We start from the raw sequence: 27,441 nt of genomic DNA, 5'->3' as shown, positions 1-27,441 counted from the left end.
ATTCCCAGCGGCCGCGGGGAAAGTTTACGGGACGCAGGCGGCGGCGACGGCCGCGGCAGCAGCAGTAGTAGTAGCGGTTACTAGGCTGCCCGCGGCGGACCATGGCCCTGGCCCAGCGTCCTTGGCCTCTCCTCACGGCGTCCCCGGGCAGCGTCGCAGCGAGGAGAGACTTCCGGGAAGGAACTGACATGCGACTGAGCGGCGGTCGGCGCGCTTAGCGCCGCGAACATGCGGCAGTCCCTGCGGGCGACCCCGGGCTGCGGAGAGGCGGCGGCGGCGGCGGCTCGGGAGGGAAGGAGGCGCCGGCGGAGGTGGCGGCGGAGACGGCCGGCGCCTGGCGCGGAGCCCTAGGGAGGCTGCTTGGCGCGGCCTCGGGCCTCCTCAAAAAGGATGCTGTCCCGAAAGAAAACCAAAAACGAAGTGTCCAAGCCGGCCGAGGTGCAGGGGAAGTACGTGAAGAAGGAGACGTCGCCTCTGCTGCGGAGTGAGTGTTGGCAGCGGGACGCGCCCACACCTGGCCGGGCGGTCACGGGCAGCGGGGATCGGGCTGGGGTGCCCGGCGGGACTGCTCCGTCCACTTTGATTCTGGGAAGTAGTTTGTTTTTTTTCTTGTGGTTGAATTGTTTATTTATTGAAAGTCGGTGAGGAGTAGGAAAGGAGTTGTCTACTGTCCCTCGACGCCCCCTAAAAATAAACTTCCCTGCCTCCCATGACAGTGTTGATGTTTTGGAATACTGAAAAAGACTGTGGGAAATAACTTGCTAATTCCCTCATGCCGTAGGAATAAAAGTGATTCGACGGGGATATTTTCTCCTCTTCTAAATATGTCGAGATGTGCCTTTGTTTGCAAACACTGTGGGTGTCACTCGCCCGTGCCCCAAGTAGTGTAAATTCTGGGGACAGATTCAGTCCTGCTGCAGGACTTGGATCTGAGAAAGGTAAAAAGCAGACCGTCGCTCTTTGTATAGCTACCCAAAGCCTCATCACTCTTGGATCTCAGAGTAGGGGAGCCAAAATAATTTGTATTTTGGCCATATTCGTGAGATTACAAAAAGACAAACTTCTCAAAAATGATTTCTCTCACATCAGGAAAGTTACCAAGATCTTTTCTTTGTCTTACTTCTAATAGGGCATATTTTCCCCTCACCTGCTTTTCTTGTCAATTTAAATATTTGACTCATTTTTGGGCTGAATTTCTTAGTGTTTAGGACGTTCTGTTCGTGAAGTAAGGAGTTAATCTTTCGGTGCTCATACTGCGTGCTGGGTTCTTTGTGTAATTTTTCCTTCTTGGAAGCTGCTAGTAACCTTGTGATTTAAGCATTACCTCATATTGTAATTGGGAAAGCTGTTCATAGAGGTTCCTAGTATTTGCCCAAGATCACACAGAAAGGGGTGGAGAGCATGCTTTTCCATTATGTCCACATCATTAGCCTTATAGATTTATTGTAGTAATTGTTGTGCTTTCAACAAAATATATGAGATGGGTGTATCAATAACTTGAAAGTTGATTTTAAAACTTGTTTTTAACAGCTTGGTTTTAAGTTGTACATGCTGTTACGCTTTTAGGTGTTTTTAAATGATAGCTTGCTGTTTGCTGTAAATAAGATTTATTAAACATTACTTGAAATCATGGCAGATGTCACATCATTTAAGCAAATAATGAAACTGTATTTTGTTTGCGACAAGTGTTAGACTTATTTATTCCAATCTTAATTTGTTTCAGTGTTAACTTATGAAGCTTATTAATATTGGCCTTATGTGTTGTTTATTTAATAAACTAATAAAATGGGTTCCATATCCAGTTTTCTTCATGTTTTAAAGGTATTTGCTTACCAAAAATGTCTAAGCTATTTTCACATTGTATTCAGTAGTGCTATTGTCCAGAAAGCCATTGTTCTGCCATTATCTTCTGTTTTGAATTGTAATTATTTATTCTTAGAGGAGCTATAATTTGAGGCTTGGTGTTTATGTTCTTCTTTCAAATGAGATCTTTTTAATTTTAATACCTAAATTTTTGACTTTCTAGTTTTCAGTTACTAGTACTAGTTAATTCCAAGAGTAGAAACACAATTACTAACTATAAAATATTTTTCTTTTTTTTTTTTTAATATTGGGGATTAAAGTCAGGGGCTCTTTGCCACTGAGTTACAGCCCCAAGCTCCCTTCCTTTTTTTTTTTTTTTTTTTTTGTTTTTGGAGACTGGGTCTCTAAGTTGATGGGACTGGCTTTGAACTTGGAATCACCCTACCTCAGCCTCCTGAGTCACAGAAATTACAGCCTAATTTTAAAATCTTTTAAAAGAAATTCAAATTATCTTTGAAATCATGTTTGCCAAAAGAAGGAATTTTGGCAATTTCTAAAATGGAGTTTTAGAAACAAAACAGAGGATAGTCACACATGCTGTTGACTATATTCTGGTTTGTTAAATTATTTTCTATTTTATGCATTACTTCATGAGTATTTCATTATTATTTAGTTCATAGATAAGCTTATTGACATTTCATCATATTATGTATGGTAGTGTGCAGAATACATTTGGTTTTGGCTAAGCTAACACATAGCATATACATGCAAATTATAAATTCACTTGGGTAGGAAAATAATAATCTTCCTCAATTTAAAACACCCAAGTACTATCTTAAATTAAAATTAAAATTTTGTTTCCTTAAGTCCATTGGTATTTTGATTTTTGAGTGGTAGATGTAAATGAACAGCTTTAGAAAAGTTTATTGAAATTGTAATTTTCCTCTTTTATTATAGATCTCATGCCTTCATTCATCCGGCATGGTCCAACAATTCCAAGACGAACTGATATCTGTCTTCCAGATTCAAGCTCTAATGCTTTTTCGGCTTCTGGAGATGGAGTAGTTTCAAGAAACCAGAGTTTTCTTAGAACTCCAATTCAAAGAACATCTCATGAAATAATGAGAAGAGAAAGCAACAGATTATCTGCACCTTCTTATCTTGCCAGGAGTTTAGCGGATGTACCTAGGGAGTATGGCTCATCTCAGTCATTTTTGACAGAAGTTAATTTTACTGTTGAAAATGGAGACTCTGGTTCCCGATATTATTACTCCGATAATTTTTTTGATGGTCAGAGAAGGCGTCCACTTGGAGATCGTGCACATGAAGACTACAGATATTATGAGTACAATCATGATCTCTTCCAAAGAATGCCACAGAATCAGGGGAGGCATGCTTCAGGTAACTTAATGCTATAGATACATATTAGTTTATACTGATACTATATTATTTTATACTATATTAGTTTATACATGCTTCAGGTAACTAATGTTATAGATACTATGTTAGTTTATATTGAAATTGACATTTCAATATAAAAGATGCTCTTTTGGATTTTCCTGGGAAGCCAACAAATAACTCTTAGAGAAGTTTTTTTCATTTCCCATTTTGTCAGTCTTAATTCTTCCTGCTTGCAAGTAGTTACCAGACTATACTGAATGACAGAATTATTGTGTCCATTTATTTTATTTTATTTATTAAATACTTTTTTAGCTATAGGTGGACTTTTATTTATTTTATATGTGGTGCTGAGAATTGAACCCAGGGCCTCACACATGCTAGGCAAGTGCTTTACCTGAGCTACAACCCCAGCCCTGTGTCCATTTATTTTATTAATTGATGTTATATTAAGTTTATTAACTTGTTACTTATCTCAAGACCATCTAGACTATTAATATTCTTAAAACATGGAAAATTTAATGTGTCTGGTTGTGTCAAATTTAGATTTAGGTTTGGTAGAATAGGAAAGTTAGTTCTTTAGGTAAGCAGGACTTAAACCGGGGAAAGGAAAAGAGGATAGGAAGAATTCAGTATGTTGATAACATGGGCAACTACATTATTTCATGAGACCTAGCACTGTTTCTTTGAACATAATTTTTCGTAACCCAGTAACTTCCCAAGTTGATCAGAAATACTTATTATCAAATGGTTAATTATGTGTCAAAAATATATTTTGTTGTTTTTGTAATGGGCAAAAAATATTAATCTAGAGTTAAGGAAAAATGCTACTTTTCTTAACTCCTGACTTCTTCGAGGATCAGAAGATATTGGGGAAATGTTACAGTTTTATTTTATCCCTAAAGTACTGGATTACACAATATAAACTGATGCAAACAAAATTAAACTTTTCTCATCTGATTATTTTTTTCCTACCTAGTAAGTTGTACTCTTTAAATTTGGCAGGATAAAGATAATTTGTGCAACAGATATATGTTTTTAACCTATATAACTTCAAATAAGCTGACTTAGTAGTTTGGAGTATGAGTAATTTTATTATAGGAAAAACTGTATTCACTTACATATCTCTCATTTTCCTTAACCATCTTGGAGTACCTTCTTTGGGGAAACAAAATCAGTGTATACACAACAGTCACAGAAATGTTTATTGTTATATTTGTGGTCCTGACAGAGAGTCAGAAGAGAGATCAGCGTAGGCTGGAGTACTTTGAAGAATGATTCATAGAGGAGGTAAAGTTTAAACTGGGCTTTGGGCTTGGACTTTAGATAAATAGAGCAGAAGAAATGGGCTGGAGTTGATGTAATTTGACTTTGTTTGAAGAAATAAAATGTAAGATGAAGATTTGTGGTCCCATAGCTTGCTTAGACTTGAGGCAAGCAGAAATCATTAATTGGTTCTTCAAAAAGACAAATGATTTTATGAAAGCAGTGTTTAAAAGATTAATTTTGCAACAATATTTAGCATGAATTAAAGTAGCTCCCTAGAGAAAAGAGAATTTAAGTACCAGTGTCAGTGGAGAGAAAGCAGATCTAGGATGCTTTTTGAAAGAAGAATGATCTTACGGGTTTGGGAGAAAGTAAATCACTAGAGTTTTGAAAATTGGTGAATGGTGAAATAGTTGGTAAGAGCAGCTTATTTTATGAAAGCTGACAGTGTAGTCTCATTGGAACGTTAAATAGGAAAGTTTTTTCTGGGCATGCTGAAATACTGTCAAGAGCCTGGATGAGTGTCTTGATTTTAAAGACTTAGGTTAAAGGATTAAGATAGTAACATAGAAGAATTACAAGTTATTTGTAATATGCAGTTCTAAACCTCAGAAATAACTTGTTATCCAACTAAAATAAATTTAAGAAATGAAGCTCATTTATATTTTCTTTTAGAGTATTAACTGATTATTATAGAAATTTACAAAATGCAGAAAAGTATTCATTTACCAGAGATTCTTAGTTATTTTCTTTTCTTCATCTTTCTCCAGAAGAAATGCTTAAAAAAAAAAAGATTGTTGTGATTATACTCTGAATAGTTTTGTGTCCTTGGTTTTTACTTAAGTTGAATTTCTTAATGCTACATTTTTATGGGTGCATTTAATAATAAATAATAATATATCACTATGGTTTATGTTCAGTGGTTAATATTTTGAGTAAATTAATGAGGACTTGCTTTGAACATTTGGAAAAGGGAAAAGTGGGGCACTGCCAAATTGGGACTTGGCTGCAAAGGATGTTTGAGAGGGAAGAGTCAGATATGATTGGCATAGCACCTGACAACATAAGAGTTGCTTAAAAATATAAATGGTTGAATGAATGTATGAATCCAGAGGTTTCAAACCTGGAAACATAAGTTTTTGTTAGCTGAGGGGGAGCAGGTATAATAGGTGTGTTTATTCTTAATATATTTGTTGCTCTTTGCCCTCACCTTTTCCATTTCTATAACTGCAAACATTACTAATAGCTCACAAAGGTTGAAAATCCCTGTTTTACTCACCTTTTACGTTGCTGTGACCAAAATACCTGACAAGAACAACTTACAGCAGGACAGATTTGTTTGGAGCTCATCTTTTCAGAGGTTTCAATCTGTAGAGTACTCCATTGCTCTGGGCCCCAGGTGAAGTAACACATCATAGGGGAAGGGCCCAGTGGAGGAAAGCTGTTCTGCTCTTGGCAGGGTCAGGAAGCAGAGAGAGAGTAGTGGGGAGGAGGCTACAGAAAAGATACACCCTTCCAGGGCACAACCCCAGTGATCCACCTCATCTAGTCATACCTCACATGCCTACAGTTACCACCTAGTCATTCAAACTAGGATGGAGTGATTAGGATATGGCTCTCATAATCCAATCATTCACCTCTGAACATTCCTGCATTAATACTGGACCTTTTGGGGAACGCTTCATATCCAAACTATAATATAAAAGTTGGAAATACTCAGATATCTGAAATTTCTTGTACACAGACATGATGCCACATGTGTAAAACTTCTACACTTAATCTCACTCTACAGGTGGCAATCAGACCTGCAGGTGCATTAAAAATATTGTATAAAATTACCTTCCAGCTGTGTGTATAACTTATGTCTGAAACATACATGAATTCTGTGTTTAGGCTTGGATTCCACCCCGAAATACCTCATTATGTGTATGCAAATATTCCAAAATCCCCACCTCACCCCCCAAAAATTCAAAATTGGAAACACTCTGGTTTCCTAAACATTTTTGATAAGGATACTCTACCTATAATACTCTTCTACTTGAACCTTTCATGTGTAAGTATGAAGAATTAGTAACACAAGGTTAAAATATTGTTTTAAAATTCTGATTTATAAAATGCCATTGAGGAAATATTCTAAATCTTGGTGGATCCTCTCATAGGAACAATCTGACATGGTTTAAAGACAAATTTTAAAGCAACTTTATTTTAGACATAAAGTAAAGATTAACTGGTTAAATTAAAGAATGTCATTTTAAAAAATAAGATCTGATTTCATGGAATAGCCAGATCTGCTTTTAATGACAGTAGGCTTCTATGTTCTCATACCCCAGGCCCTTTAATATCATATTGCATTACAGAAAGTTGCAGCTATTTGAAGAATCTTTTGTAATAAAATATCCTCCTCTCCCCCAAAAATTGTTTTTAAAGATAAACATTTATTATAGCAATCATACATTGCTTAAGAAACTTCATTTAATAACATTAATGTATATCAGGGCAGTATGGATTTAATCTGTTTTTTTAAAAGAAAATAGTACTTTTTGAAGGAATTCCTTAAGTTATGGGGATTAACAATTATTAATCAAACAGAAAAACCTATTTGTCTTTTCCAGAAGGGAAAAATCTGTTTATGAAACATTAACAGAACATTTTAAATTCATCTTGAAAAGATCTTAAAGTTATATTTTCAAGATTTAATCTGGTTAGGGCTCAAGGAATTTGAAGAGAAAGGAGAAAGTAAATTTGTGGGAGAGAAGGGCTGAGCTGTTGACAGTGTGTTTTTATAAGCAATAAAATTATTACTAATGTAATAAGCATAAGAAGAATGGAAAAATTGTTTTGAATGGCTTAATAATAGTAGTAATTTCTGCCCATAAGTTTTTACTTAGACTTGCGGAAACGCCTTCTCTCAAAGTCACAAATACATTTTCTTGTATTTAGCAGGGGCACAAAAACAAGTTGTATAGTATCTTAATGAGTTTTAGAGGGCTTGGGAATTCAACAATTAGCTGTGATATTTGACCTTTAACGTTCTTGGCCAACATGCCAATCTGGCACTTACAGTATGTGCCACAGGAAGGAATGCTGCTATTAACAGGAAGTCTTTAGTTGGAATACTAAAAGCAGATTGAATTTCTTTGTTTTGCACTTAAATAATTTAGTTCCATGCAATTTTAAATAAAAAATTTTAAAAATATTTTTTGAAGTTTTAAAGATCACAGAATTGTATTATTTTAAAAATCAAACTAAAAATGTTAGGTTTACAAAATAGTGCATTTATTTACTCTAGTAAACATGTAAATGTTACCAGAATCATTTTTTGAGGAGAGGTTGACAATCTTTAGAGATACTTTATCTCTAATTACTTTGCAGAGGAACAGATAAAACAATTTGGTTCAATACTGAGGTCTTTTTATCAACATCCTAATTGTAACACTGGCCATAATGTTTAGTAGTTATTACTGTGGACCTTATGGAACTTCATTAGAGTTCCAGATTCCATTTTTTTTTTTCTCTGTAGGTACTACAAAACCAGAATTTTTTTGACTTATTTATAAATGTAGGTCTCATAAGTATTTTTCTTCTTCTATGAGGTTAAGTTTTTTTGAAGGTATATTTCAGTGAAAGATTAATTAAGACAATGCTTTCTTCATCTTTAGAAAATCATGTAATTAGCTTGCAGTGTTTTACTTTGTATTAATGGAAAATGTTTGTGCAGCTATTTCCTGCAAATGGAAGCTATTTTGAAGATTATTTATAAATGCTCCTTATTCTTTACTGGGATTAACTGAAATTGTAGAAACACTGATTTTTTTTCTTGAAGCACAGAAACGGAAGTTCTCATTTTTCTCTGCTGACTTAGTTCAAATTTGGTAGCTCACTTTTTCTGTTATTACTTACTGTAATTTTTTTTGAAGAGCTATAGATAACCTTTATTGCTAAGATTACATGGTTAATAATAAGTTTGTCATTTGATCTTATATTATTTGTGTGGCATCTTTGGTAAAATAATTTACTTGAACCTTTGTTTCCTTGTCTGTAAATTGGTTGTAATAATATCACCTCACAGAGCTTTCTTTACTGGAATACTTCATAGGTGGTGATGTATACATTGTATTGCATTGGTTCCAGAGACACAGAATGACTGATTTCTCTTTTTGTGATATTAAGATTGATCATGTACACAAATAAACAAGCAAACAAAAAACACTGATCATGGGTTCAGGTGTCAGTGGGATTAATCAATCTATCAAGAAGTTCTCCATCAGCCTTTTTCTTTCCAAGTATTTTTTTTTAGCTGTCAGTAGACCTTTTACTTTTATTTATATATGGTGCCAAGAATCAAACCAGGGCCTCACACATGCTAGACAAGTGCTCTACCACTGAACCACAACCCCAGACCTTCATCAGCCTTTTTTTCTATGGCTGCCATTAGTGATAATTAACTAGATCCAGATTTCATTAGGTGCTAAAAATTGTGATTTTCAAATTTATTTATTTCTTCTGTATTAATGGAATTATATAATAATGAACTTCCATTTATCAATTATTTGGTTGCTGTTCATTTAGGAAAGATGAAACAAGCACTAGATCTTTCCATTCATTTACTATTTTCAGAATAATGAAATGGAACCCTAGCCACTTCTAGAGGTGATTAATGAGTTTTTATTTTTGGTGTCATTATGGACTCATGGATTTTTTTAATTTTAGTTCCGAGCTTTATTTGGATTTAGGATTTAACTAGTTTTTCATTAATATCCATTTTCTGTTCCAGGGTCTAATCCAAAATATCGCATTTCCTTTAACTCTGATGCCTCCTTAGTCTTCCTGGGTTTTCTGCTAATTTCTCAGTCTTGTTTTTCATGACCTGGACAGTTTTGAAAAGAGTACATGTCAGATGTTTTGTAGGATGTTTCTTGAGTTGGATTTTGTCTGATATTTTTCTCATAATTGGACTGAACTTAATAGTTTTTGGAAAGCGTGCATATATCTTGTACAAGAAGGTACATGATACCCCTAATGACATTACTGGTAAGTTAACTTTTATCACTTAAAGTTTATCAGGCTTCTCTACTGTATAGTTACTATTTTCCCCTTTCCATATTCTATTCTTTTGACAGGAGTAACCTACTTAACTCTTTAAGAGGGGTAGGTGGGTTGAGCTTTACCTCCTGGAATGGGGAATATGCAGAATTCTATGAATATCTACATATTTTTCAGTGAAGAAGTTTTGTCTCTTATTTATTCTATGGTTCCTACCATATAGACTCCCATGTATTGTTATTTATATGCTTTGGTTTATAATCTATTATTAAGTCATTTGCTTTATTGTGCAAATTGTTTCAACATAAGGAATTCTTTCAGTATGGCTCTCCATCTTTTTTTTTTTTTTTTAAGTGTAGTACCTTATTTTTTGATTACATGTTACTTTTTATGTTGTGTTGTATTTTCCCTGCCATAAAACCTTGGATCAACCTAGGATCAGTCATTTCTCCAAAGTGAACTTTGGACTTTAAGATTTGTTTTTCAATTAATTACTATTGTTATTGTTTATTTTTTTCTTTTTTATTATTGGTTGTTCAAAACATTACAAAGCTCATGACATATCATCTTTCATACATTTGATTCAAGTGGGTTATGAACTCCCATTTTTACCCCAAATACAAATTGCAGAATCACATTGGTTACACATCCACATTTTTACATACTGCCATATTAGTGACTGTTGTATTCTGCTACCTTTCCTATCCTCTACTATCCCCCCTCCCCTCCCCTCCCATCTTCCCTCTCTACCCCTTCTGCTGTTATTCAATTCTCTCCCTTGTTTTTTTTTCCCCTTTCCCCTCACAACCTCTTATATGTAATTTTGTGTAACAATGAGGGTCTCCTTCCATTTCCATACAATTTCCCCTTCTCTCTCCCTTTCCCTCCCTCTGTTTAATGTTAATCTTTTCCTCATGCTCTTCCTCACTGCTCTGTTCTTAGTTGCTCTCCTTATATCAAAGAAGACATTTGGCATTTGTTTTTTAAGGATTTGCTAGCTTCACTTAGCATAATCTGCTCTAATGCCATCCGTTTCCCTGCAAATGCCATGATTTTGTCATTTTTTAGTACAGAGTAATACTCCATTGTGTATAAATGCCACATTTTTTTTTATCCATTCATCTATTGAAGGGCATCTAGGTTGGTTCCACAGTCTAGCTATTGTGAATTGTGCTGCTATGACAATTGATGTGGCAGTATCCCTATAGTATGCTCTTTTAAGGTCCTCAGGGAATAGTCCGAGAAGGGTGATAGCTGGGTCAAATGGTGGTTCCATTCCCAGCTTTCCCAGGAATCTCCATACTGCTTTCCAAATTGGCCGCTCCAGTTTGCAGTCCCACCAGCAGTGTACAAGTGTACCTTTTTCCCCACATCCTTGCCAGCACTTATTGTTGTTTGACTGCCAATCTTACTGGAGTGAGATGGTATCTTAGGGTGGTTTTGATTTGCATTTCTCTGACTGCTAGAGATGGTGAGCATTTTTTCATGTACTTGTTGATTGATTGTATGTCCTCCTCTGAGAAGTGTCTTTTCAGGTCTTTGGCCCATTTGTTGATTGGGTTATTTGTTATCTTATTGTTCAATTTTTTAAGTTCTTTGTATATTCTGGATATTAGGGCTCTGTCTGAAGTGTGAGGAGTAAAAATTTGTTCCCATGATGTAGGCTCCCTATTTACCTCTCTTATTGTTTCTCTTGCTGAGAAAAAACTTTTTAGTGTAACTAAGTCCCATTTGTTTATTCTTGTTATTAACTCTTGGGTTATGGGTGTCCTATTAAGGAATTTGGAGCCCGACCCCACAATATGTAGATCGGAGCCAACTTTTTCTTCTATCAGATGCAGAGTCTCTGATTTGATATCAAGCTCTTTGATCCATTTTGAATTAACTTTTGTGCATGGCGAGAGAAAGGGGTTCAGCTTCATTTTCTTGCATATGGATTTCCAGTTTTCCCAGCACCATTTGTTGAAGATGCTATCCTTCCTCCATTGCATGCTTTTAGCCTCTTTATCAAATATAAGATAGTTGTAATTTTGTGGATTGGTCTCTGTGTCCTCTATTCTGTACCATTGGTCCACCCGCCTGTTTTGGTACCAGTACCACGCTGTTTTTGTTACTATTGCTCTGTAGTACAGTTTGAAATCTGGTATTGCTATACCTCCAGATTCACACTTCCTGCTTAGAATTGCTTTTGCTATTCTGGGTCTTTTGTTTTTCCATATGAATTTTATGATTGCTTTATCTATTTCTACAAGAAATGCCGTTGGGATTTTGATTGGTATCGCATTAAACCTGTAGAGAACTTTGGGTAATATCGCCATTTTGATGATGTTAGTTCTGCCTGTCCATGAACAGGGTATATTTTTCCATCTTCTAAGATTTTCTTCTATTTCTCTCTTTAGGGTTCTGTAGTTTTCATTGTATAAATCTTTCACCTCTTTTGTTAGGTTGATTCCCAAGTATTTTATTTTTTTTTTGAGGATATTGTGAATGGAGTGGTTTTCCTCATTTCCATTTCAGAAGTTTTGTTGCTGATATACAGGAATGCCTTTGATTTATGTGTGTTGATTTTATATCCTGCCACTTTGCTGAATTCATTTATTAGCTCTAGTAGTTTCTTTGTAGACCCTTTTGGGTCTGTTTGATATAGTATCATATCATCCGCAAATAGTGATAATATAAGTTCTTCTTTTCCTATTTTTATGCCTTTAATTTCTTTTGTCTGTCTAATTGCTCTGGCTAGTATTTCAAGAACTAAATTGAATAGAAGTGGTGAGAGAGGGCATCCCTGTCTTGTTCAGATTTTAGAGGGAATGCCTTCAGTTTTTCTCCTTTTAGAATGATGCTAGCCTGAGGCTTAGCATATATAGCTTTTACAATGTTGAGGTAAGTTCCTGTTATCCCTAGTTTTTCTAGTGTTTTGAACATAAAGGGATGCTGTACTTTGTCGAATGCTTTTTCTGCATCTATCGAGATGATCATATGGTTTTTATCTTTAAGTCTGTTGATGTGGTGAATAACATTTATTGATTTCCGTATATTGAACCAGCCTTGCATTGCAGGGATGAATCCTACTGATCATGATGCACAATTTTTTTATTTTTGTGTGCTTTGTATTTAAGTGAATACACAGTTTTTAAAACCACCTGCCAATAACCTTATATATAACCTGCCAATAAACTTAGGTATCCTCCTTTAGAATCTTAGAATTTGAATTGAGGCTTTCGCCTTAATTTTAAAGTTTTTTTCTGAATTATTTTTTGCTATTAGTGTTTTCATATACATAGCAATATGGTTGACAGACACACTATCATTCTAATCTGGGCAAGGGATCCTTACTTGTTAGCATATTTAGGATTGCCAGTATAATTTCAGAACATGTGAAAAATGTTTCTTTTTCTATTCCTTTGCCTTAGTTTCTAGCCAAGCATAATTTTAAGAACTCCTCAAAGTTAGCTGGAAACCTTTGGACAAACAGATGTTTTGTTGTAGAATGATAGTCTTTCATACCTGAATGGTAACCCACCCAATCTTTTCTTATTTTGAATTTTCAGATGTATTCTAAATTTCGCAGTTGGAGCCTTGTGTGGCTTTTGACATTTTATGTTGACTCACTAAATTTTCATTTGAGTGCTATATCTTTGTATTGTTTAAGGACAAGTATCTAAATTTATATTAAAATTCTGTCCAGGCTATAAACATTATAAATAACTAGGAGTAACAGTAGAATGAACTGGAAACTGTCTTCTTCTCCTTCCTCTCTTACCACTACCACCATTGATTAAACCCAGGGGTTTGTACACATGCTAATGTAAGCACTTCATCATTGAGCTATGTTATAGCTTTTTGTATTTTGTGTTTCGACTGGGTGTTGCTCAGTTTCTCAGGCTGGCTTTAACCTTGGAATCTTCCAGTCTCAGCTTCTCTAGTAGATGCAGATGGGGTAGATTTTTTTTTTTTTAATGTGTTTATGTGTCTAAAATCAAGTGACTGTATTTGTGCAGGTCTATTTCTAAGCTCTCTATTCACTGGTCTGTGTATATTACCCCCACTAATACCACACTGTCTTCATTACTAGAGGTTATTTTTTTAAACAGTTACTGTATACTATATTCCATAAACACTGTTCTAAGGACTTGAATGTGTCTCTGAATAAAACTAGGCTTCCTATCCTGTGGATCTTCCTCTTGAGATCAGAAAAATGATAGTCACTGTGGGATTCTTGTAGGATAAGAAAGAAGATCAAAATTATTTAATAATTGTACAGGTTAAAGTGATTTTTAAAAGGTAAAATACAGTAAGTGGAATCTGGAAATTATAAATTGCCATAGGGTAGTAAGAGTGAGTTTCATTGAGACTTTTTGTTTTGGTGGTACTGGGAATTGAAGTCAGGGATGCTCTACCACTGACCTATATCCCCAGCCCTTTATATTCTTTAAAAAAAAATTATATAGTTGTGTCTGGATAGAATGCCTTTATTTTATTTATTTTTATATGGTGTTAAAGATCAAACCCAGTGCCTCACGCATGCTAGGAAAGTGCTACTGAGCTGCAGCCCCAGCCCATATTTTTTATTTTGAGACAGGGTCTTGCGAGACTGCGGCAGGGTCTTGCTAAGTTGCCCAAGTTGACCTTGAACCTGCAATCCTCTGCCTTAACCTCCCAGATTGCTGGGTTACAGGCAAATGCTACCACATCTGGTGGTCACGGAAACATTTAAGAAAAGACCTGAAGAGCATGAATGAGTGAGCCAAGCAGTTCTCTGAAGGAAAAATGTTCTAGGAAGAATGAACAGTATCTACCATGTTTGAGAAGAGCAAGGAGGTGGGTGTAAAATGTGGGCATAAAAATAGCAGCTTATGTTGGGCTGAATATGTGGCTCAAGCAGTAGCGCGCTTGCCTGGCATGCATGCGGCCCAGGTTCGATCCTTAGCACCACATACAAACAAAGATGTTGTGTCCGCCAAAAACTAAAAAAAACAAAAATATTAAAATTCTCTCTCTCTCTCTCTCTCTTTAAAAAAAATAGCAGCTTATGTCAAAGAAGGAATGGAAATCTGATCAACAGTAGACATGAGATATCATTAGAAATAACTTTTACCAAGAAATGATAACAGTAAAGATAACTTGTACACAGAATCAAGGAAAAACTTACTGAGCACAGCCTCTGTCACTAATCTTATAGATTTAAGATACTGAATTTTAACATGTATAGATTTATGTAATGCCAGCACAGTGAGTATATGAACATTTTCATCACTCCAAAAAATTTCCTTATGCTGCCTCTTTGTAATTCACTTCTACCCTCACCTTTAGCTTCTAGCAGCCAGTCTTCTGTCCTAGTACATATTCTTGCCTTTATAAGAGTCTCTCTCATATCTGTTCTTTTGAAGGATATGTAAATTGTTTCCACTTTTATGCAATTATAAGAGCAGTCACTGAAAACATCCACATGTGGGTTTTTGTATGAAGGTGCATTTTCATTTCTCTATGGTAAATATTTAGTAATGACATTACTGTATTATATAACAGACTTTATAAGAAGTTTATAAAAGTGACTAAGCTGTTTTCTAGAGTGGTTGTAACATTTTGCATTCCCACCAGCAGTGCATCAGAACCTGTCGGTTTTTTTTTGGCTATTCTCATAGGTGTATACTGTCATCTTACTGTGGTTTTAATTTGCATTTCCTTGGTGTCTGAGCATTTTTCCTGTGCTAATTTACCATCTGTATGTCTTCTGTGGTGAAGTGCCTGTCAAAATCTTTTGCCCATTTTTTAAAAAATTGAGTTGTTTTCAAGTTGAGGGTTTTTTCCCCCTCCTTTCAATGCTAGAGTTCAAACCCAGGGCCTTGTGCATGCAAAACACTCTGCCACCCAGCCCTTCGTGTTGAATTTTGAGAGTCTTTCTGTAGTCTAAGATCTTTTGGTAATGTATGATTTGCAGTATTTTCTCCCAGCTTATAGTTTGATTTTCCTAACAATATCTTTCTCAGATGTCTGAGCATTTTTAATTTTGATGAAGTCCAGAGTGTCAGTATTTTTCCTTTATGGATTAAGCTTTTAGTGTCATGGTTCAGAACTCATTGCCTAAGGTCAGAAAGATTTATCTTGTTGTTTTTTTTTAATTTTTAAAATTCATTCTTTTTAGATATGCATGACAGTAAAGTGTATTTTGACATATTATACATATGGAGTAATCTTGGTTTATCTTCTAATAGTTTTATAGTTTTTTCATTTAGATATATGATTCATTTTGAGTTAGTTTTTATATAATTCGGGAGGTATGGATTGTGATGAGTACTTTTACATATGAATGTCCTGTTGTTCCAACATCTTTTTTGGGGGGAAAAAATGCCCTTCCTCTGTGAAGTTGCTTTTTTACCTTTTCAAAAAGTCAGTTGACCTTGTATATGTGGGTAGATTCCTGGATTTTTCATCTTGTTCCATCAATCTATTTGTCTGTTCTGTTGTCAGGAGTACACTGCCTGGATTACTGCATTGTATTTATTTATTGGGCAGTGCAGAGGATCAGCTTTATTCTTAATTATTTCAAACCAAACCCAAAGTGAGTAGAAGGAGAGAAGTGATAAATAAATAGAGACCAGAAGAATAATACAAAGAATGAATGAAACAAAGAATTGGTTATTTGAAAAAGTAAAAACTGTCAAATCTTTAGCTAAGGTAATCAAAAGATAAAGAATACCCAAATAAATGGAACTAGAGTGAAAAGGGAGACATTGCAACAGATACTACAACTGAAATTCAAAGTATCACATAGGTATTTTTGTGATCAAAATACCCGTCAGAAACAACTTAGAGGAAGAACAGTTTATTTTGGCTCACAGTTGCATAGATTTCAGTCCATGCTCAGCCACTCCATTACTTTAGGCCTGAGGTGATGCAGAACGTCCCTCCACCTGCTGGCAGCCATGAAGGAGAGGGATAGTGCCGCAGTCTGGCTGGGCAAAATAACCGGGGGGAGGGCAAGCAACTTGTGAAGGTCGATACAGCGGGAGCCGCTTTATTACGGGACAGAGAAGTATATATACCCAACTAATTACACATCATTAGATAACTTAATTAACATCATTAGATACAGCAGTCAATCATTAAGGAATCCTCATCATCCTAATGGCTGGTTGGCGTTACTTCACAAATCACTCCCTCTGGCAAAGTGCCAGGTGCCATCTTGACTTCTTTACGGACCCTAACAGGAGAGAGAGAGAAGGGGAAAGAATAACCTTCTAGGGCACACCCCCCAGTGATGGACTTCTTCCAGTTAGATATTATCTCCTGCAGTTTGTATTACCTCCTCATATTGCCATCAGTTTATGAATCTATCAATGGATTAATCCACTTATGAGGTCAGAACCCATGATCCAATCACATTCCCAAAGACAAAGGCCCCATTTCTTAACATCGCTGCATTGGGGATCAAACCTTAAACACATGAGCCTTTGGAGAACATTCCAAATCCAAACCATAACAGAATAGAGATCCCAGAAATGAACCAGCTAACTAATTCTTGATTTTATCATTTAATTTCACATTTTATTCTCATTGTTGGTAGAGAAAGGAAGAAATTATCAGTTACAGAACTGTATTATTCTGTTGTTTTTCAGACAGAATTAGGATCCAGATTCTAATTGTTTTAATTGAGGATATGGATCAGAGTCAGAAAAGGTCAACCATACTGTTTTGGATTGGGGGCTCCTGTGAAAATGGAAGAAGCAGGATGGGGGTTGCCCTTGGAGAGTTCATGTTCTAGGGCTCCCATCCAGGTACCTAAGGATCTCCATGAAGGTCACAGGAGCTCTTCAAAGGGAATAGGGATGTCACAGTCCTGTGTATGGTACTCAGCAAGTGGGAGGTCAGCATCATCTTTACAAAAAGGACCTGAGAGGCCCTGTTGTCTTTTTATCTATATCCCAGGTCCTGTGTAGCTCCACTCCATAAGGACAAGGCAGTGGTTCATTCTTTGGTCTTGTTGGCTTCATGGATAGTCCGGGATAGATCCTACAAACTTATTAGTGTAGGGGAATATTTTTTCCAATTCTTCTTTATACCTCTCTGATTAAGACACTGAGCAGTTGCTTTTGACACTATTAAGATTTTTATCCCTCACTCTGAGGTACATTTCACATTCAGGAAATTCCCATTCTTATATAAATTATGTTCCATTTTTGTATAAATATGTCAAAATATGCTCTACATGTATATCTAAAAAGATCAGTAAAATTTTAAAAAATGCCAATTCTTGCAGGAAACTCCAGATTTCCTGGTCACTTCACATTTTAACTAGCCTGAGAGCTTTCCTGGTTCCTGTCCCCCCCCACCCTTTAGTACCTGGGTATTTCTGGAAATTTCATTCTAAAGTGCTGCTTTCTCCATTTTTATTCCTGAGTTCTCCTGGGATTCTTTTCACTGTAGTCACAGGGCCTGTTTTGAGGTTCACAGAGAATTAGAACTTACTTTGCCTTAATGGAAACCAGGCGATTCAAGAGGTACTTGAGTATTGAAATATGTTCACTCCTCTCAGCTTCTGGCAGTCTGTCTAGCCGATTGATTCTTGATAGAGGTACCAAAAACATACATTGGAGAGGACGCCTTAACAAATGGTGCTAGGTATCCACGTGTAGAAGATTGAAACTAGATCCATCTATTATCTACAAAAATCAACTCAAAATGAATCAAAGACCTTAATCTAAGACCTGAAAATTTGAAACTACTAGAAGAAAACAGGGGAAACACTTCAAGATAGTAGCATAGGCAGTGTTTTCCTGGATAGGACTCCAGCATCTCAGGGAACAAAAGCAAGGATTGACAAATAAGAGTACATCAAATTTAAAAGCTTCTGCACTGCAAAGGAAACAACAGAGCAAAGGAGATTACAGTAGGAGAAAATATTTTCCAGCTTTTCATCTGATAAGAGGATTAATATTCAGAATTTATAAAAGAACTAAAAGAAAAAAATCTTAAGAAAATACGTATCTAATCATAAAAAAATGGGCAAATGACTTGAATAGACCTTTTCTAGAAAAGTACAAATGGCCCATAAATATCTGAGAAACACTTGTTAGATATAGTTATCAGTGAAATGCAAATCAAAACTACATTGAATTTTCATTTTGCCCCAGCTAGAATGGCTCTCTGTCTGTCTGTCTGTCTATGCATCTCTCTATGCTGGTGAGAATGTGGAGAAAAGGAATTCTTATAAACTGGTGATGGGAAGGTAAATTAATACAGCCCTTAGGAGAACAGTGTGGAGGTTCCTCAAAAAATTGAAAATAGAGTTGTCTACCATGTAATCAAGCTGTACTGTTCCTGGGTATATATCTGGAGGAAATGAAAGCATACCAAAGAGATATTTGCTCACCCTTGTTTATTTCCAGTACTGTTTACAATAGCCAAAATATGGAATTAGCTGAAGTGCTTGTCAGCAGATGAATGGATAAAGAAAATATGGTGTATATATCCAATGGAGTATTACTGAACCATAAAGAGGAATGTAATCCTGTCATTTGCAAGAAAATAGATGGTACTGGGGGATAACATGTCAAGTGAAATGAGCCTGTCACAGAAGGACATGTGGTAATTTAAAAAAAAAAAAAACATACTGATGATCTGAAAATAGAAGAGGGACTATTGGAGGACTTGACTAGGAAGTAGGGGGACAGGAAAAGGATAGAAAGAAGAGTAGGTATCATCAATGCATGATGTGTATGTTGTGGAAATGTCACAGTGAAACATAAATTTGCATAATTAATATGTTAATTATATTACACAATTATTTTGACTATTCTGGTTCTTTTATCTTTTGGTATACATTTTAAAGCCCATTTGTCTATTGTCTACCTATGTGTGCAAAAATTCCTTTGATTTTGATTGGAATTATCTTGAACATAAAGATTATTTCCAGAGAATTGACATCTTAATTGTCTTGAATTTTCCAATCTATTAACATAATAGGTCTTCTTGTCATTTCTTTTGTCAGTGCTTTTATAGTTTTCAGCACAGAGACCCTGCATGTTTTGTTAATTTTTTTGTAAATATTTGATTTTGGTACCATGATTGATAAAGAAAATATGGTATATATACTTGATGGAGTGTTATTGAATCATAAAGAAAAATATAATCCTGTCAATTTGCAAGAAAATAGATTGTATCCAAGGATACCATGTTAAGTTAAAATGCTCACCAGCCACAATAGATCTGAGATATTTAGTCCATTTTTGGAGCCACTTGTTACTTTGATAAGCTTCCTTAATAATTCTAGGGCACAGCCTGATTATGTAAGAAATTATAAACTGGGAATGACTTTAAGTTTTTCTTTTTTTTTTTTTTTGCTGAAATATCAAATATTAAATGAGAAAAGATTTTCCTTTCTTTGCTTTTGCTTTTGCAGTCTGTGTACTTAAGAAGCTTCTTCACTACTAGTTAAAATTTCATAAGGCCTGATAATGGAAGCCTCAAACTGAAAAACCACACTAACGTCAACGTCTAGTTCCTCCCTCATATTGTAATTAAATAATGATATTGGCTAGTTTTATGAAAAACTTTATAATGTCAAAATCATAAATTTTAACTGAAGAGATAATTTAATAACTGTTCTTTTCCTTTTTCCCATCAGGTATTGGGAGAGTTGCTGCTACATCTTTAGGAAATTTAACTAACCATGGGTCTGAAGATTTACCCCTTCCTCCTGGCTGGTCTGTGGACTGGACAATGAGAGGGAGAAAATATTATATCGATCATAATACAAACACAACTCATTGGAGCCATCCTCTTGAACGAGAAGGACTTCCTCCTGGATGGGAACGAGTTGAGTCATCAGAATTTGGAACTTATTATGTAGATCACACAAATAAAAAGGCTCAGTACAGACATCCTTGTGCTCCTAGGTAGAGTATCAATTTTATTTTCAACTTTTTGTTTTCAGATTGTCTTGTGTTAGATTTTGGACTTACAGTTTCATCACAGGTAGGTATCCTGAAACTTGAAATTTAAGTCCTTATTTCTCAAAATTTGTGATAATTTTCTCTGAACTTATTTTTAGTGATGAATGACTTTAATAATTTAAAAAGTACTTTTTGTTTAAACAACCTCAAAAAGAGGCTCAGTGTTCTTATAATCAGATTGTTTTAATACGCCAGGATGTTTTTGTTAGATAATCAGAAGTTGACATACATAAGTAAAACATCTTTATCTTTATAAATTCCTGTAAATAATTCATAACTACCTCTACCTTCTTAATCAAAATATTTTTGAATTTTATTCAGTTTTAGACATGATTTTATGTAGTGTTGCTTACTGTTCCCAATTAAGAAAGTGAAAATTGAGACTGGACTAAATGTCTCAGATCTATTTAATCAATATAGCTAATTATTCTATTTTGTCTGATACTGGGATTACCAGTCAATTGATTTGTTGCCACCATTTTAGCCTTGTGCTAATACTGCAGCCAGTTATCACATGAGCACTTGAAATGTTAATCCAAATTGAGATGTGCTGTAAGTGTAAAATACACACTGGATTTCAAAGTACATATAAAGCTAGTAGTAGTTTAGTAAGTGGCAACAATTTCTCCTTAACTATATTTATAGAACTTTAAGAGCTGAGTCATAAGATTAAAAATGGGTAAAATGTTACCAGCATGTTGGTAAATGTTACCTAGTATCATCTTGGATAATACAGGTTTTTGGTTATAGTACTACATTTGTGATTTTTTTTCAGAATCCTTAAAATCATTATGAAAATATATTTTAGTGGTATCACAGAGAAGGCTAAACTTTATCATTGATTCAGCTTTGAAAATCTTTTTTTCCTGTGATTCTCTTTAGTGGCATTTGGTCAGTTTTTTGAATGACAGGTTGTTTTCCCTTCAAAAGAACCAAACCTGGGCTAGAGTTGTGGCTCAGTAGTAGAGCGCTTGCCTACTCAGCACCACATAAAAATAAATAAATAATTAAAGTATGTCCATCTACAACTGAAAAAATATATTTAAAAAAGAAAGGAAAAAAGAACCAAACCTGTCATTACCCTTTGCTATCACTAGGTGGCTGAGATATTTGTGGCCCAAATAACCACATTTGTGAGAGTTTACTTTTCTCTTCATCGGCATTATCCTTACAATATTATAGAATTTTTATGGTTGTCAAAGCATTTTCACAATTAATTAATTTGCTTCTTCCAGCATCTCTGAAGAAAACAGGAGGAAATAAACACTTCTTTCAGATCACATAAGTAGTAGTAATAGCAATTTGATTTCTTCTAAATCCTCAGTAGAGCTCTTGGTTGACATTAGCTCATTTAATCTAAGAATAATCATGTGTGGTATGAATTTATTATTTCACTTTTACAAATATAGTAAGCCGGAGCTTAGAGAAGTGAAGCGGTTTTGCCCACATTAATGACTCATAGTGGTCAAGCTGAAGTTTTAAAAACAAGTATATTTGACTTCAGAGCCTCAATTTTTCCCTACTGCCAACTTGCAGTGTCAGTGAATGTTTCCCTTTGAACCTACTCATGAAAGAAAAGTTGAAGATAAATTTCAGTGCCATTTTGCACATTGTCTTTAAATTGTTAACCACAGTGTGGTGTCTTATTTTAATCCTGGTTTAGAAGCTATGACCCTTTCTGATATACACATAAATTTTTATGTTTGGAGGAAGACTTTTATTTAAGTCTGTGATTCAAAATAGGTTCTAGTCAATTCTAACTCCTATTCCTTCTCTTAAATTGATATTGTATCTGCCCCTGCTATACTACATTTCCCAGTTCTTCCTCTTCTCTCTTTTCAATCAACTGGAGGAAGAAAATCATTTTTTATTTGTAGAGAAGCTATCAACTGTTCCAATATAAATTTATAACTAATTACAAGTTATTAGAGAAATGTATGATTCTAGTTGTAAACCTTTATGTAAAGGCTATAGTTTATCCAATTTTTTTGTAACCTCCTTTGACATCCTTGAAAAGATTAAATACCAGCCAGAAGACATACCCTAAAACTAGCAACACTCCCAATTTTCAAAGGAAGATGGATTTTTCTTCCTCATGGTAAAGAAAAGTTAGTATGGTAAAGAAAGCCATTCCTTGAAAGTAGTCAGTTTGGGCAAGAAGCACACTGAAATATGCAAAATTATTCTTTGTTCTTTATAATTTCTTGCTTAGTTTTAGGATTTGTATCTTAATGAATGTTAATTCTGTTTTCTTAGTGTACCTCGATATGATCAACCCCCTCCTGTCACTTACCAGCCACAGCAAACTGAAAGAAATCAGTCTCTTCTGGTACCTGCAAATCCTTATCATACTGCAGAAATTCCTGACTGGCTTCAGGTTTATGCACGAGCCCCTGTGAAGTAAGTGAATATATAGCACAGGTTTTTTTTAAAACATTATTTTAGTTATAGATGGACACACAATATCTTTGTTTATTTTATTAATGTGTTTTTTATGTGGTGCTGAGGCTTGAACACAGTGCCTCACATAAGCACTTTACCACTGAGCCCCAGCCCCCAGCAGAGATTTTTTTTTTAGGGGTCTCTGAGCTCTTTAACACAAGGAGTGCCATATTTTCTCTTAATAATATTGGGTCTATAAACATCATTTTATTTGAAGAAAGGATAGCAAGAGCTTACAAAACTTGAAAATCATTGATTAGAAATACTAGTTCTTCAAACATTTATTGAATCTTCACTTCTTTGTGTGAAGATTTCTATTAGGGATACAATAAGAAGCTTATGTTCTCATAGGAGATTAACTTGTAAAGTGATGCAGTACTTGTGATAAAAGTAAGGACCCAGGTAAGTGGTAAGTATATGGTTGAAACAAAGTAGGATATTCTGGGAGGTTACGGTTTTTTGTTAGGAATTATTAATTTATTTCAAATAAATAAATAAAATCTTAAACTACATGAATAACAAAAGTTACAGGAGACAACTTATATGCAAGTTTCTTCATGTAGGCTAATTGAATATTTCTTGTAGTATCTCTCCAATTTATGTTCACAGGAGTTTCTGATTAAAGAGAACATAAAGTTTTCTATAAAGATATCATTATCTACTAGTAAATTTGCATATCTCAAGTAATTGAATAAAATTGGGAGGCCAAGAAAATATATTTACCTTGTGGTTTTGCATATTGTGTTCTTGTTGTTCCTGATACACATACCTGAATTGGACAGAAATGTATTCCAAAGTGTCAAGCATAGGATGTGGCTCATACTACTCAGTATATGCTTCTTTTCACTTTTTAAAAAGCCTTATTTTTTTTTAATTAGATAGACAATTCTTTTGGATTAAAATGGTAAATCAGTTATCAAAGAACCATTGGATAGGACATATTATAAATGGTTACTAAAAGCTGGGCATGGTGGTGCATGCTTGTAATCCCAGCAACTCTGGAGGCTGAGGCAGGAACATTACAAGTTCAAGGCCAGCCCAGCAACTAAGTGAGGTCTTAAGCAACTTGGTGAGACCCTGTCTTAAATAAAAAGGACTAGGAGCATGGCTCAGTGGCAGAGTACTTCTAGGTCCAATCCTTAGCACCCGCCCCCCCAAAGAAAGTTACTAAAAATAAATTTGCTAGAAGTTGCAGTCAGAGCTTCTTGTTATGTCTATGCTACAATAGTTTGAGAGAAATAACTTTAATATCATATACCAATATGATATTATGTGACTTGCTTTAGTTTATGTTCTTTGTCTAGTCTTAAAGGATATTAACATTTAAAACTACTACTATAAATCAATGTGCAACTGATGTGATTCTGCAATCTGTATATGGGGTAAAAATGGGAGTTCATATCCCACTTGAATCAAAGTGTGAATTATGGTATATCAAGAACTATGTAATGTTTTGAACAACCTACAATAAAAATTAATTTAAAAAAAAAAAATAAAACTACTACTATAAAGCTTTTTGGTTCGTAGTTGTCTGCTTTTCTCAACTTTTTTGGACATTAAAATCTTTTGCAAAAGATAAAAAGCCTTTTTAGGTTTGTTTGTTTTTTCATCTTTAAAATGAGAACATTTAATTAGAGTGTTGTCTCTGGATCTCAAAGATAGTAATTGGTTGCATAGTTCAATCTCAGCATATGATTCACCTATATTGAAAAAGAGCTAAAGATACATGTAAATAAATCTTTCAAGAGTTCTTTACCGTATTGTGGAGTCTTCTACCTTCTACTTGTTTTCTCATTTTTGAAAACTGTTTATTCTTTCTTGAGTTTTTCAATAGTAGGTTTTGCATTGAATTCCTCGGGAATTCTTAGCTAATGATGGTTTCTCTTCATTCCTTCTGTGTTTGTTCCTTGTATGCTGTTGTGAACATAATTCCTCTACTAGATCTATTAACATTAGTAACAAACATGACTTTGCCCCTTTTTGTGCATTATCATTTGCAAGCACAGTGTGGTCTGAAATATCTTTAAGTTGCTGACATTTAACTCTGAATAAACTTACAAATACCACAGAATGCATTTTTCAGAGAAAAATTACATAGCTATCTATTTGAAATTGATGTTCATGGGTTAATATTAGTATTAGAATAATGGATACTTAAATGAGCATTCTTTAACTTGAAGTGAAATATTTAATTTTCTCCCTTTCCTAAAAAATAGTTTATTTAGAGCTGGGTGTGGTGCATGCACCTGTAGTCCCAGCTACTCTGGATACTGAAGCAAGAGGATTGCTAGAACTCAAGAGTTCAAGACCAACCTGGGCAACTTGTTGGAAACCTGACTCAAAAAGAAAGAAAAAAAAATATTGTTTTTAAATAGGAAGTTGATAACTCATTTATCTTTATAAAGTTTATGGTTTGTTTAGTTATAATGTAGTTAATGTTTATAAAAGACTAGTTTATTGCAGTAAATACATGTTTATGCCTGTGTTGTGAATATTATGTTTTAAAACAGATATGACCACATTCTGAAATGGGAACTCTTCCAGCTGGCTGACCTGGATACATATCAGGGAATGCTAAAGTTGCTCTTCATGAAAGAACTGGAACAGATTGTTAAAATGTATGAAGCTTATAGACAGGCTCTTCTCACTGAGCTTGAAAACCGCAAGCAGAGACAGCAGTGGTATGCCCAGCAACATGGCAAGAATTTTTAAGTTAACCTTTTAAGAATAAAATTTAATTTTTATAAGGGCTGTAAAATATTTTCACAGTTGAAAAAACTGCAAACAAGTACTTTGGTTAATAAAGGCAGCTTACTTTTGGGAAGTTCTAATTTTACATATATTTTGTTATTAGAAATTTTCTTTTATTGAACAAAAGAAATGAATTTATTATTTTAAGAGTCAACATGATATGCTTTCAAATATTGCATATTAGGAAATTGCTTTGAATAATCTTGATGGAGAAATATGCAGAAAAAAATGTCGTTAACCATCAGATATTTAAAAGGAAACGATCACTTGGTAACTCCTTATAGCAGCAGTATCTTCCTTTAAGAAAGAGAAACTATGCAGTATTTTAAAAAGATGTTTATTGCTTTAGTGTAGAATGTTGTCCGAGTTGGATGATTTAAATTTTACCATGGTATAGTTCAAAATATAAAATAAGATTTGGAATCTTTATTGTGATAAATTCTGTATATGCCCCCCCCACACACACACACACAGCTAAATGTAAGGAACCCTTTTGAAGCATGTTGAGAAAAATCTTTTCAGGAATAAATTTAAGCAAGAAGCCTTAGCCTATGTGGGGAAGGTAGGTGCATCCCTCAAAAGTTGCTACTTGGTTTCAGCCAGAGCTCTTAATTGGATTTAGCATGGCTCTGATGAGACAGTGCAGGGTTCCAGACGGCATAGTGCACTGCCTTCTGACAGACTGGGTTAAGCTGCCAAAAGTGACAATCAGGGATTCAATAAGAAATCTTAGTCATTAAACCAATTTTATATTACCTTTTTTATCTTCTAAGTGTTTGTTACAAAACTTTATATATTTCCCTCCTGGTTTAATAGTTAAAACATTGTTCATAATTAGCACAGTAATTTGATTATAGACAAATTTATGATACTTCTAGCCTGTAAATCTCTAGAATTCTGTGAATTTCATAGCTCTTTAGATACCTGAATTGTAAATATGTAAATATATTTTTAGTTTAGATAATCTTCCAAAATACAAGCACTCCTAGTTAGATATCAGTTTGAGTTATTGATAAAATGTTAAGTGTTTGATTTTATATAACAAGCTTATTAAATATATTTTTGTGGAAACTAAATGTGTGGTGTTTGAATCCATATTTTAGACATAAATATGATTGGTTTTTCCAATCAGAAGATCCATACTTCAAAGAAGCAATATAATGAAAGGTGCGTTGAAAAATTAAAAGTATGGCTAGTGGAATTTTATTATTAAGAAAAGATAATTTACTGAGCTGTTATCAAATTTTTCCAATATGTAAGCTGATATATCTTATGAACTTATGCAACCTCCTATCTTAATTATTTCTTGTCACTTAGCCACTTATAAGACAAAGTCCGTTTTGGACTTTGTAGATAAAAGCCATGCAGGATTCCTGGCTGCCTAACCTTGCAGGAATCCTAGCTGCTGCTCCCACGCAGGACACCCAGCCACTACCCACGCACAGAACCTCCAGCTGCGACTCCCGTGTGGACCCCCATCTACCAACATGGGGCTCCCCCATCGCCTCTGTCTTGGGACACTGTAACCACTTCATAGTCCCCTACATGTGGTAGCCTGTACCTGGGAACACCGAACAGGGTCTGGAGACAGCCGCCAACACTGAACGCCACAAAGCTGCATCTCTGAACATGCATCCTAACACCACTGCCAGGCCCCATCCAACCCAATACCCTGTCACTGAAAGCAGCTGCTTTCATCTTGGGACACCTTTGTCAACATCTTTAATTGGGGCAACTCCCAGCTTGGGACACCGGCAGGGGATTAGAAGCAAAATCAAGGTAC

General features: G+C 35.1%; 1 protein-coding gene across 1 annotated transcript; it reads left to right on the top strand.

Moving 5' to 3' along the window:
- On the top strand, positions 1–26,734 carry Sav1 (salvador family WW domain containing protein 1). The gene is made up of 5 exons (XM_076848271.2): positions 1–484; positions 2,761–3,204; positions 20,138–20,408; positions 22,722–22,865; positions 25,418–26,734. Exons 1-5 carry the CDS (start codon positions 391–393, stop codon positions 25,617–25,619), a joined length of 1,155 nt encoding a protein of 384 aa, XP_076704386.1. The 5' UTR covers positions 1–390; the 3' UTR covers positions 25,620–26,734.
- Positions 26,735–27,441: the final 707 nt, after the last annotated feature.

Source organism: Callospermophilus lateralis, chromosome 3 (genome assembly GCF_048772815.1).
Source record: "Callospermophilus lateralis isolate mCalLat2 chromosome 3, mCalLat2.hap1, whole genome shotgun sequence".
Taxonomy (NCBI): Eukaryota; Metazoa; Chordata; class Mammalia; order Rodentia; family Sciuridae; genus Callospermophilus; species Callospermophilus lateralis.
Note: the sequence above shows the minus strand (reverse complement) of the source record. Positions and strands in the feature narration are given on the sequence as shown.

Excerpts from the sequence above, each read along its gene's own strand:
- Sav1 (XM_076848271.2), top strand. The coding sequence starts at position 391 with ATGCTGTCCCGAAAGAAAACCAAAAACGAAGTGTCCAAGCCGGCCGAG. Across the intron at positions 485-2,760 it reads GACGTCGCCTCTGCTGCGGA|ATCTCATGCCTTCATTCATC; the intron begins GTGAGTGTTGGC and ends CTTTTATTATAG. Across the intron at positions 20,409-22,721 it reads AGACATCCTTGTGCTCCTAG|TGTACCTCGATATGATCAAC; the intron begins GTAGAGTATCAA and ends CTGTTTTCTTAG.